This window comes from Semicossyphus pulcher, unplaced genomic scaffold (genome assembly GCF_022749685.1).
Source record: "Semicossyphus pulcher isolate SPU_LCO1_2020_fin unplaced genomic scaffold, fSemPul1.0.p SCAF_20, whole genome shotgun sequence".
NCBI lineage: Eukaryota > Metazoa > Chordata > Actinopteri > Labriformes > Labridae > Semicossyphus > Semicossyphus pulcher.
The window spans coordinates 24,102,639-24,114,802 of NW_027211694.1; the positions used below are offsets into that span (position 1 = coordinate 24,102,639).

At 45.4% G+C, this 12,164-nt stretch overlaps 2 protein-coding genes across 2 annotated transcripts; one reads left to right on the plus strand and one right to left on the minus strand.

Moving 5' to 3' along the window:
• Positions 1 to 2,011: 2,011 nt before the first annotated feature.
• On the minus strand, positions 2,012 to 3,711 carry cdnf (cerebral dopamine neurotrophic factor). Its single transcript, XM_069671454.1, has 4 exons — positions 3,637 to 3,711; positions 3,140 to 3,267; positions 2,765 to 2,906; positions 2,012 to 2,669 (listed from the first exon to the last, which is right to left on the minus strand). The coding sequence occupies exons 1-4, from the start codon at positions 3,704 to 3,706 to the stop codon at positions 2,497 to 2,499; spliced, it is 513 nt and encodes a 170-aa protein (XP_069527555.1). The 5' UTR covers positions 3,707 to 3,711; the 3' UTR covers positions 2,012 to 2,496.
• Positions 3,712 to 4,040: 329 nt separating this feature from the next.
• Positions 4,041 to 11,842, plus strand: hspa14 (heat shock protein 14). Its single transcript, XM_069671364.1, has 14 exons — positions 4,041 to 4,116; positions 4,444 to 4,524; positions 4,613 to 4,695; positions 4,959 to 5,007; positions 5,283 to 5,388; positions 5,503 to 5,593; positions 8,526 to 8,630; positions 8,999 to 9,160; positions 9,248 to 9,403; positions 10,364 to 10,466; positions 10,609 to 10,824; positions 10,984 to 11,148; positions 11,435 to 11,502; positions 11,697 to 11,842. Exons 1-14 carry the CDS (start codon positions 4,060 to 4,062, stop codon positions 11,773 to 11,775), a joined length of 1,521 nt encoding a protein of 506 aa, XP_069527465.1. The 5' UTR covers positions 4,041 to 4,059; the 3' UTR covers positions 11,776 to 11,842.
• Positions 11,843 to 12,164: the final 322 nt, after the last annotated feature.

Genomic DNA, 12,164 nt, shown 5'->3' on the forward strand with positions numbered 1-12,164 from the left:
AAACAGAGAGGTGAGGAAGTCTGTGACCACTCAGGCTGTAATGGATGGCAAGTGCAGTCCTTTACCAGTCTCTTTATCTCAGTCAATACCCAGCCACCACACTAAGCCCCTGCAGCGTTGTTTACCTTCACAATTGCCTAGGTAACCCTCAGTGGACACACAGACATGATTTCAGCAGGACAGATTGTCCATCACTCAATGGAAAGGCACAAGCTCCTGTGGGATTTTCAAGGACCAGCCTTCCCAGATAAAGGTGCGCAGCTGGGGGAGCGTGGGGTCCTGCACAGGTGCGAGCTGGAGGTCCTGAAGGGAGACTGTGGCCTTAAGAGGACTGTGGAGCATATGGAGCATCCTGTTTTACTTTGACACCTTGTCTCTTGTGATATCCACTTCCTGCCTCAGTAAGCCTTTTGTTTTGCCTTCTGCCTTTTTGTTTAAATAAATACTTATATCAGTCTGCATCTGGCTCCTCAACCATTTGTTTAAAACCTAAACCTTGACACAATCACCATCTCTGCAGATGGTTAAGCTCACATCAGTTAACAAAGTTGGCGATGACTGCCCTATACTCCTGTTCGTTCCCCTCAGATAGACATCCGATGATGGCTGTATTATTGGAGAACTTCTGGAGGTGACAGCTCCCAGAGTTGTAACTGTAATCCGATGTGTACAGGGTGAAGAGAAAGGGGCAGAGCACAGTCCCCTGTGAGGTCTCTGTGCTGCAGACCACCATGTCAGACACACAGTCCCAAAGCCTCACATACTGTGGACTGTTGGTGAGGTGACAGTCTCCTCCCGCTCCTTCTCGCTTCCCCCTGAGCAGTGAAGGCTGGATTGTGTTGAAGGCACTGGAGAAGTCAAAGAACATGACCCTCACAGTGCCGCTGGTGTTTTCCAGGGTGCAATGACGAGCTGCAATAACCACAGGTCCGGCGTGCAGCAGCATCGTGGTGTCCAGCAAAGTTCACCTTGTAGGTGTCCTCACTGGGCCCAGGGCAAGAAGAATCTGCAGATGGGCTGCCTGTCTGTGTCATAGTATGGGCTGGGAGAGGGAGGTGTTGAGGGTACTAGTTGTGATGCTAAACACACAGCAGATTCAAGCTGAAATGTTGTGTCATCTGCCTTTGCTAGGGTTTAATTGTCAGGGGACATCAGAAGTTTCTCCTTGAGTTTTAGGTTATTAGTCTGTTCTGCTAGTTGGTCCCTGATCAAGTCATCCTCCAGTTTCCCAAACTTATGGAGGGTGGCCAAGCCCCTTAGATCAGCTACGTAATGGTGAACGGACTCACCCGCAGCTGTTCGACATATTCAGCGTACATATCTGAAAGTCTGAATAATCCTCTGTCCCTGGCTGCCCAGGTTGTGAATGAGCATGGCTCTCTGTCGGCTGTCACTAGCATCTATTAGCCGCTAGGAATGTCTCAAACAATTCATGCCAGTGGGTCCATGGAAAGGTCGGCTCACCAGGCAAGGCAAGGAACGAAGAGAGAGATGGAAACGGAAACTTCATCTTCGTCACCAATGTTATGTTATAACTTGTGGATTGCATCTCTAATTCACACATTTAACATATTTGTGCCCCCACGACCAGTGCCAGTGTGGCTCATACACTGCAATTAATACATCACTGCAGAATATTAAAAAAGAAGGAAAGAAACCCTAACACAATAACTTTTCAAAAGAAAGAGAGAGAACGTGCAGTGACAGGCTGTGAGGAGAATAACAATAAAAACAACAGCAGTGAAACTTTAAAAATCTGTTTACATGAACTGATCCTGAATAACATTTTATTTTTGGATCATTGGAGCTGCTTCATCATTGATCTGCACAATCAGAGAATTCATCCACTGAGGTTGATAATAAAGTGATAAATATAACAACAGAGATTTAGTTAAGCCAACAGGAGCTTTGAGATGATGTACTCACATGGTCAATGATTTAAATGTGATGCTGTGCAGAGTTTGAACATTATTAAAGACGTCCCAACACTCTGAAAATACATACAATATAAATTAACATTAACTTGTGTAGACAGAAGGACCAACGACGCCTCAGCACTAGTCCATAAAAGTACTGTAGAGTACATGTGATGTGTTACAGGAAGCGGAACCAGCTGGATGTGAAATCTAAAACTTGGAACTCTTGATGACGTTTTCAGATTTTAAATCTTCAGAATAAAACAGTTTCTGTATGTTTGATGAGCACGCTGCTGGTTTAATGGTTCAATAAATAAAATCCTTCAGAATAAAAGCCTCTATTGACTCTCCACTAGTGACTGTGTTTCTATGTATTAATGAATAAAAGTAGGTGAATCCTTCAGAATAAAAGCCTGTATTTACTCAACATCGGGACAGTGTTTTAATGTATTAATAAATAAGATGAGTTAATCCTTCAGAATAAAAGCCTGTATTTACTCAACATCGGGGACAATGTTTTAATGTATTAATAAATAAGATGAGTTAATCCTTCAGAATAAAAGCCTGTATTTTACACAGTTCACAGGTCCACGGTGTGCGCGTGCAGAGCAGCTTTTTCCTGGATCAGACTCACAAATTCATGTTTCTCCAAACAGCCACGACACTCTTCTCCCCACGACGATAAAATGTTCCTCAACTCTGAAACCCTCAAGTTTCTGAGTCCGTCACTGCTCAGGTCCTTCACACCATGCCCTGCAAGCAGTATCATATATATTATTAACTATATATATATATATATACACACACACAAATTAATGAATAAATAAATGAATGATTAACGTGTTCACCGTATGTGAGCTGACAGATCTGCGTGTCTTGGCTGCTCAGCCGTTGGCAGATTTTCTCGACGGGGACATGAGAGGCGAGAGGTCGAGACACCGACGCTGTGACTCGAGTCGCTGCATCACTGCTGGCTCCCAGGTAGTAACACTGACACACACACACATGTTAGAGAGGTTCTTTAACTGGATGAAGGATGTTGGAACTAAATCAGGAGACATTCAATATTTGATTTCAGTCTCAGCTGCTGGGTATTGTAAATCATTATATTGTTATATTTGTGTGTGTGATCGTATGTGTGTGTGAGTGTGTGTGTGTGTGGGTGTGAGTGTGTGTGAGTGTGTGTGAGTGTGTGTGATCGTATGTGTGTGAGTGTGTCTCACCAGCCGGGCCTCCTTGCCCTGGCTCTGGGAGCAGGTCTGGATCAGTTGATCCTCCACCAGGTGTGGGTTCAGGTCTCTGTGTGTGGAGATGAGACTGGTGTACAGTCTGTGGAGGAAACCCACACACACTGCGCGCACGCACGCACACACACACACACACACACAAACACACACACACACACACACACACACACACACACATTGTTATATAATTATATCTCCCTGTTTATAATAATTATTATTCTTACATGTAATGATTATTGTAACATTATTATTATCTAATTAAAGCCATGTGGTAGTTTGCACACATGTAGGCCTACTTGATATTATGTCGTCAGAGCTGTGAGGCCACACACACACACACACACACACACACACGCATGCATCCATGGCTGGTTTAGAGCCTGTTCATGACAAACAGCACGGTGCAGTTTTAACATTATTATTATTAATAATGAATCACAGTGTGTAGTTTGTGTGTAGTTGTGCAGTCTGACCTTCACAGCTCTCTGCAGACACATTAACGCCTCTGACTAACAGCAGAGTGAAGAGGAGAAACACCGACATGTTACCGTCTGTCTGTCTCTCAGTCTGTCTGTTTGTCCGTCTGTCCGTCTGCCTGTCTGATATTATTAGACACGAGTGGGGGCGTGAAGGCTCGTGCAGCTGCTGGAGACGCCGGGACATACGTCACTACCTGGTTAAAGTCAAATAATATCATTGTATTATTTCCAGGTTAAACCAACAGAAAAGTTATGTGCTAAACGGTTATTACGATTAAATAATTCCGTTTTTCAGAATCCAAGTTCACAGAGTTGCAGGCTTTTGTTGTGAAATGCTGTACCGGAACTTGTTGCTGGAAGCGGAAGAGGGAGCGCATGCGCGTTGTGTTTCCCTGTGATGTGCGGTGTTTGAGCAGCATGGCTGCGATAGGAGTTCACTTCGGGTATACCTGTGCTTGTGTGGCCATTTTTAAGGTGAGCTTAGATGTGATCGGTTATTTTATAAAATTGTTTTCTCCTGATCGATAAATTTGATCTGGAGCGACAAATCAGTGAAACAGCTGCTGGTTGTTGATCAGCACTCACTGAGCGGATCAATGGATTTACCTCATGAGAGAGCTCATTCACGTGGGACTGAATTATATTTTTATATTTTAATAATCGCTGATCAGAGTTCAGTGATAATTTTAATGTGACACAAACAGCAGAACCAACGTGACTAAATATGTTAGCAGAGCTGACTGATGCTGCTGGTTAACGATTTTCTGTCTGTCTGTCTGTCTGTCTGTCTGTGCTGTGTAGGATGGCCGTGCTGATGTGGTGGCTAATGATGCAGGAGACAGGGTGACTCCAGCCGTGGTGTCCTACAGAGACACTGAACAGGTAACACACGAGGGGGAGGGGGTCAATTTGAATCTTTATTGAAAAATTCAATGTGTGAAATAATTTTTGTGTTTTATATATATTGCAGATTGTTGGCATTGCAGCAAAACAGGGACGATTTCGAAACGCTGCAAACACTGTGGTGAAGGTGAAACAGGTGCTGGGCAGAAGGTGAATGAGTTTATTCTCTGTGTTAATGTTAAAACTGCAGGAGTCTGTTATTAAATTATAATATTAAACATGCTGTTAATGCATCTTCGTATCATACAAACTGTGATGATAATAAACATAATAAAACTGATCTGAGAACAGTCTCAGGAAGCACCACACGCTAATCAATCACTTGATCACTGTAGATAAATAATGATCTCCTAATTAAAATAACACTTTATTATCTGTGTGTTAAATACTGAAATGTTTCTGTCACTGAGCAGCTTTGAGGATCCAGAGACTCAAACTCACAAAATGGAGACCAAGTGTCAGGTGAGTCCACCTTCTCTGTGTCGTTTTTATTCTTCAATCTTTAATCAATAGTTTTAATAATTCACCCTCATGATGTCATACTGTTCATACAGTCAGAGGTCTGTCCTGGTCCTGGTTCTCTTCGTTTTAGAGGACTGTCCTGGTTCTCCTAGTTTCAGAGGACTGTCCTGGTTCTCCTAGTTTCAGAGGACTCTTCTGGTCCTGGTTCTCCTAGTTTCAGAGGACTGTCCTGGTCCTAGTTTAGGTCCTGGTTCAGTAATGTCTCTCTGGTTCAGGTGGTGAACAGGGATCAGAAGCCGCTTTATGAGATCACAGCAGGGGAACAGCCGGAATTTGTCGCTCCAGAAGATGTTGCAAAACTCATCTTTCACAAAATGAAAGGTAGTCACACAGACACACACACACACACACACACACACACACACACACACACACACACACAGAAGTGACAGTAAACAGGAAGTTGTTGATTATTGATTGTCTCCTTGTTAATAGAAACTGCTCAGTCAGCTCTTGGCTCTGATGTCACCGAGGCCGTCATCACCGTCCCCTTTGAGTTTGCACATGCTCAGAAGACCGCCCTGAGGTAGATCATGTGACTGTTTGTTTGTGAGACAGTAAGAGTGTGTCCATGCTGTGATTACATTTTAATTTGTGATAACATCCTGTCTAAAGCATTTCCCCTACAGCGCGGTACCCATCAAGGCTGCCCCCTTTCTCCGTTACTCTTCGCTCTATCATTGGAACGACTGGCCTTATATCCTTACATCTCCAATAAGTATACATGAAACAACCATAAAATCTCACTCTGTGCAGATGATATATTACTGTACTTTACTAACATTTCCACCTCTTAGCCTCAAGTATTACAAGTCTTTGCCCAATTCAGTCAGTGTTCTGGTTTTTAAATCAACTGGGATAAATCCCTTCTCATTCCTCTAAATGTTTCGGCAAAGCCACTAACGTTACCAGCTGTTCCACATATACAGACTCGAGTTTTACATATAAGTTTGACTATAACCAAATTCTCAGACAGATCGCAAACAAACTATGAAAAACTAGAACTTGAAATTTCATCTGATATCCAGAGATGGTCTAATCTTAAAAATTTTTTGCCAGGCAGGATTTCAATTGTAAAAAAAAATCATCTTGTTGGCCGACTAAATTTTCTGTTTTGACATGATGACTATGATTCCTTTACCTCCACCACCTAAATACTTCGAAGAACAATCTATGGCTTGTAAATTAATTTGGGATGGCAAAAGACCTCGCATTCGTCTGCGCACACTTCAGTGCTCTAAGAATACCGGGGGTCTGGCGCTAACTGATTTCAAATTATACTTCTGGTCCTTTCAGATTAAGGCGTTGACAACTTGGTGCGCTGAAGAAGCCGCTACACCTTGGTGTCAGATAGAGCAGGCTCTAGTGAAACCTTATAGATTAGCAGATGCAATGTTCTGTGGGATGAAACTGAAATCAGCACATAGTGTTTGGACCAATTGTAGGGACTTTGCCGTAAACCTGGTCAGATGTGCATAAATATATGGGCTGTAATGTCAAGCTATGTGACCGCTCTCTAATATGGTATAATTATAATCTACTACAGAACTCCGGCCCATACTACAATGAAAGCTGGGCCTCTGAGGGAGTCCACAGACTTCTAGATCTGTATGATGGAAATGGATTACTTTCATTTCAACAGCTAAAGGAATGTGATTCTCTTCCTGGGTCTTCATGGTTTTTGTATCTGCAATTAAGGTCAGCAATCCGTGCCCAGGGAGTTCCATGGGAATTACCTTTATCCGCTTTTCCATTGAATGCTTGGATTAACCCCCAAAAATCCTCTACTGAACCGGTGTCCAAAATTTATAATGATTTTATCTCCAAATGTGAATGGGAACTCCTGGGGCCAGGACTTCGAAGCACATTCCTGAAACTCCACTGGGACATTATCTGCTCATCCATCCATCCATTATCTTCCGCTTATCCGGGGCCGGGTCGCGGTGGCAGCCTACTCAGCAAGGTGACCCAAGCGTCCCCTTCCCCAGCAACATTTTCCAGTTCCTCCTGGGGGATTCTGAGGTGTTCCCAGGCCAGACAGGATATATAATCCCTCCAGCAAGCTCTGGTCTGCCCCGGGGTCTCCTCCCAGTTGGAAGTGCCCGGAAAACCTCCAAAGGGAGGCGCCCAGGAGGCATCCTAACCAGATGCCCGAACCACCTCAACTGGCTCCTTTCGACGCGAAGGAGAAGCGGCTCTACTCCGAGCTCCTGACCCTATCTCTAAGGCTGAGCCCAGACACCCTCTGAAGGAAACTCATTTTGGCCGCTTGTATTCACGATCTCATTCTTTCGGTCACTACCCAAAGCTCGTGACCACAGGTGAGGGTTGGAACGTAGATCGACTGGTAAATCAAAAGCTTTGCCTTCAGGCTCAGCTCCTTGTTCACCACCACAGTCCGGTACAACGCCTGCATTACTGCTGATGCTGCACCGATCCGCCTGTCAATCTCACGATCCATTTTACCCTCACTCGTGAACAAGACCTCGATATACTTGAACTCCTTCGCTTGAGGCAAAGACTTACTCCCCACCCACAGGGGGCAATCCACCGGTTTCCGGCAGAGAACCATGGCCTCAGACTTGGAGGTGCAGACTCTCATCTCAACCGTGTCACACTCGGCTGCAAACCGCTCCAATGCCTGCTGGAGGTCCCAGCTTGATGAAGCCAACAGGACAACATCATCTGCAAAAAGCAGAGATGAAATCCTGAGGTCCCCAAACTGGAAACCCTCCTCCCCCCGGCTGCGCCTTGAGATCCTGTCCATGAAAATCACAAACAGCATCGGTGACGAGGGACAGCCCTGGCGGAGGCCAACACGCACCGGGAACCTGTTTGACTTTGTGCCGAGGAATTATCTGCTCATATTATAATATATTTATCTCATCAACAAATCCAGCAAACCAACTTATTCATTACAAGTTTGTGCATAAATATTATGCCCAACCATACAGGCGCTTCAAAATGGAGCTCACGCATAGTCCAAACTGTACTAAATGTAAATAGGATACTATTGGTCCATACTCACATGTTTTCTGGGAGTGCACTTCGGTATCGAATCTTTGGACTGAGGTGGCCAAGTGTCTAAAATCCTGAAACTAACCCCACACTAACTAATTCCTAAACAACCTTCCTAATTTTAATTTAATGATGACTCTGCACTCAGGGACAAAACCAGATTGGCCTTTAGGAAAATCATATTTGCAAGCTGCTGCTAAGAAGACTAGACCACACTCTTGGTTCTCTGCTGAACCTCCGTTGATGAAAGGATGGTTTAACTACTTTAGAAATGTTGCTCTCATAGAAAGATCTTTGGCTGTAAGTTTGTGTTTGATGGTGCTGTTTGTGCAGTAATTTGTCTCTATGGATCCTTATGTACAAGCATCAATGTGAAAAACTCTAATCTGTGTGAGTCGTGATAAAATGTTTGTGTAGTTATTAATTCTGTGTCTCTGCAGAGAAGCAGCGGAGGCTGCGGGATTTCACGTCCTCCGGCTGATCCATGAACCTGCTGCAGCTCTGCTCGCCTACAACATCGGACAGGACTGTTCATCAGGAAAGAGGTACAGAGACCTGCTGTTTATTCAGACATGAGATACAGCTGCTGACTGCAGTGCATGATGGGATATTACACATACAGAGCCGCTCTGATCCTAAACATGTTTAGACTGTAGTTTAACTCAAAGTCCAGTTAGTCCAGTTTAGTTAAAATACATCAAAAAGTGTTCCTGATCAGAGATCAGAGCCGGTCTGATGTTCACAGGAAGCAGACTCTGTGTGTGTTATCTCCTGTGTTCTCTATTTACAACATAAAACACACAGGCAGGTGTTTCAGTGTTGGATCTCAGCATTAGTACTTTCAGACTTCAGGTGTGCCCCAGTTTTCTCTCTCTGACTGTAAAATGACCCGTCCTCTCTGATCTCTGTTCAGCCATGTTCTGGTGTACAAGCTAGGCGGGACGTCTCTCAGCGTGACGGTGCTGCAGGTGAACGGAGGAATGTTCCGTGTTCTTAACACTCACACTGACCACAGCATCGGAGGAGAGAGCTTCACCCAGGCGCTGGCCCAACACCTCGCTGCAGAGTTCAAACGGTGCTGTTCACTGCTGAAGCTCTCCTGATAAGTCATGATTCCTGATGTTTAGATGTGACATGTTATCTGTTTGTATGTTTGTTTCAGCACCTTCAGGCACGATGTGAGCAGTAACACTCGGGCGATGCTGAAGCTGATGAGTGGAGCAGACATGGCCAAACACTCACTGTCCTCGCTGGGATCAGCCAACTGCTTTGTAGACTCGCTGCATGATGGAATCGACTTCGACTGCGGCGTCTCCAGGTTAGATGTGATGTGTGATGTGTGAGCCGATTGATGCGTGAGCCGATTGATGCGTGAGCCGTGTGATGCGTGAGCCGATTGATGCGTGAGCCGATTGATGCGTGAGCCGATTGATGCGTGAGCCGTGTGATGCGTGAGCCGTGTGATGCGTGAGCCGTGTGATGCGTGAGCCGATTGATGCGTGAGCCGTGTGATGCGTGAGCCGATTGATGCGTGAGCCGTGTGATGCGTGAGCCGATTGATGCGTGAGCCGATTGATGCGTGAGCCGATTGATGCGTGAGCCGTGTGATGCGTGAGCCGATTGATGCGTGAGCCGTGTGATGCGTGAGCCGTGTGATGCGTGAGCCGTGTGATGCGTGAGCCGATTGATGCGTGAGCCGTGTGATGCGTGAGCCGTGTGATGCGTGAGCCAATTGATGCGTGAGCCGTGTGATGCGTGAGTCGTGTGATGCGTGAGCCGATTGATGCGTGAGCCGTGTGATGCGTGAGCCGATTGATGCGTGAGCCGTGTGATGCGTGAGCCGATTGATGCGTGAGCCGATTGATGCGTGAGCCGTGTGATGCGTGAGCCGTGTGATGCGTGAGCCGATTGATGCGTGAGCCGTGTGATGCGTGAGTCGTGTGATGCGTGAGCCGATTGATGCGTGAGCCGTGTGATGCGTGAGCCGTGTGATGCGTGAGCCGATTGATGCGTGAGCCGATTGATGCGTGAGCCGTGTGATGCGTGAGCCGATTGATGCGTGAGCCGTGTGATGCGTGAGCCGATTGATGCGTGAGACGTGTGATGCGTGAGCCGATTGATGCGTGAGACGTGTGATGCGTGAGGTGAGTCTTTTGTGTTTATCGTGTGTGTTCATATCATGATGATGATTGAAATACGATTGAGCAGAGTTAGCATCTCAGGTGTGACACAGGTGTCTCTGTGAAACCTGGATGATAAACCGTTTATGTTTCCTCAGAGCTCGGTTTGAGCTGTTGTGCTCATCACTCTTCAACAAGAGCATCCAGCCAATCAGAGCCCTGCTGGAGGAGGCAGGACTTTCACCCACAGACATTAATAAGGTACTGTGTGCTTTAACTGAGGCTTATGCAGTCAGAGATGCATGTGATGAGAGACACCTTTATTTTGAAGAGGACTGGTGTGAAGAAAAGTAAAGCCTTGATTCTTCTCTAACATGTGTCTGCTGTGCTGGCGTTGCTGCAGGTGGTCCTGTGCGGTGGCTCGGCCCGGATCCCTCGCCTACAGCAGATGATCCGGGAGATGTTTCCTGATGTAGAGCTACTGAGCTCGGCTCCTCCTGATGAGGTCATCGCTGTAGGGGCAGCCCTGCAGGCGGGCTTGCTGGTAGGCAGAGACAGGCTGGGACCTGAGGAGGAGTCTGTCACTGTGGATGTTTCAGCCACTGACATACTGGTGAAGGTAAACTGGTCCAAATCAAACCACACACATCAGTATGTTTCTTCATATACAATGTGTGGAGTCTGATGTTCAACAGAACCTTGAGGTCTGAACCTTTGTTACTATTGAATGTTTTAAATCCTCAGATGATGGTCTGATGTTTTCTGCTGTTTGCTGCAGGAGGTCGATGAATCTGGAGCGCAGGTGTTCACGGTGCTCCTCCCTTCGGGCACACCCCTTCCTGCCCGCAGACATCACGTCCTGAAAGGAGGAGGGACACTGTCCTCCCTTCGTCTGGAGATCTACCAGAGATCTGTCTCTCAGCAGCCCGAGAAGCTTGCTCAGGTACCCCACAATCCACAAGAACCTCCGTTTCTCACAGATTTATCAGTCTACTGATGTGCGTGGATGGGAAACTTTTTCTACAGAACATTTGGGATGATTTAGAAATGGTGTCATCAAGTAGTTACTCTGGCAGAGGGAGCTCTTAATATCTCAGGTGTAGTTTATACTGTATAATATATGTTTGTATTTTTTAAATATGTTTGTATCGAACTGTAGAACAAGACAAATGTAACATTAATTAAATTTAGTAAAAATCTTTTTTCTGTTTGTGTGTTTTAATGTTCAGATCATCCTGAGAGACCTGCAGCCCACAGAGGAGAACCATAACATCGACACCGTCGTGACCATGAAAAGGTAAGACACGCACTCACACACTAAAACACACGAACACGCACTCCTGGATTAGCATCGTGTTGGGCTGGTTCATGGGCTGCGTTTGCGTTTGTGTCGTTGTGTGTAATATTGTATATGTTTTAAATCTTTGAGTGTGTCTGTGTAATACTGTTTAAATATGTGTGTGTGTGTGTGTGTGTGTGTGTGTGTTTCAGGGACGGCTCGCTGCATGTTTCCTGTGTGGATCAGAGCAGCGGGAGGCCGGAGGTCGTCACTGTCGCAGCAGCATCATGAAGCTGATCAGCTGTTTGTCAGTAAAATGTTGTGATTGTTGTTTTTCTCAGTTAATAAATAAAGTGATCAGAACCAAACTATGTTAATATTTATTATTATTTATTTGTTATTTCTGTACAGTCATGGATCAGTTAATTAGTTTCAGCTCATGAAACATTTCTTCACCTGTTTAAAACTCGTTATCAGGTGTGCATTAAAGAGCTTTGATCTTACAGGCTGAGAACAAGATCCTAACAGGATCGCTGTGTTAAAGGGAGGCTCTCCTGTTTTAATGGTTTTACTGTTTTTAACGTGATTTGCTTCATTCAGGAGTCACATCATGTGACACTCTCTCTGTCCTTAGTCATGTTTGTCCACAGACCAGCAGACCTCAGGGGGGAGGGTCTGTG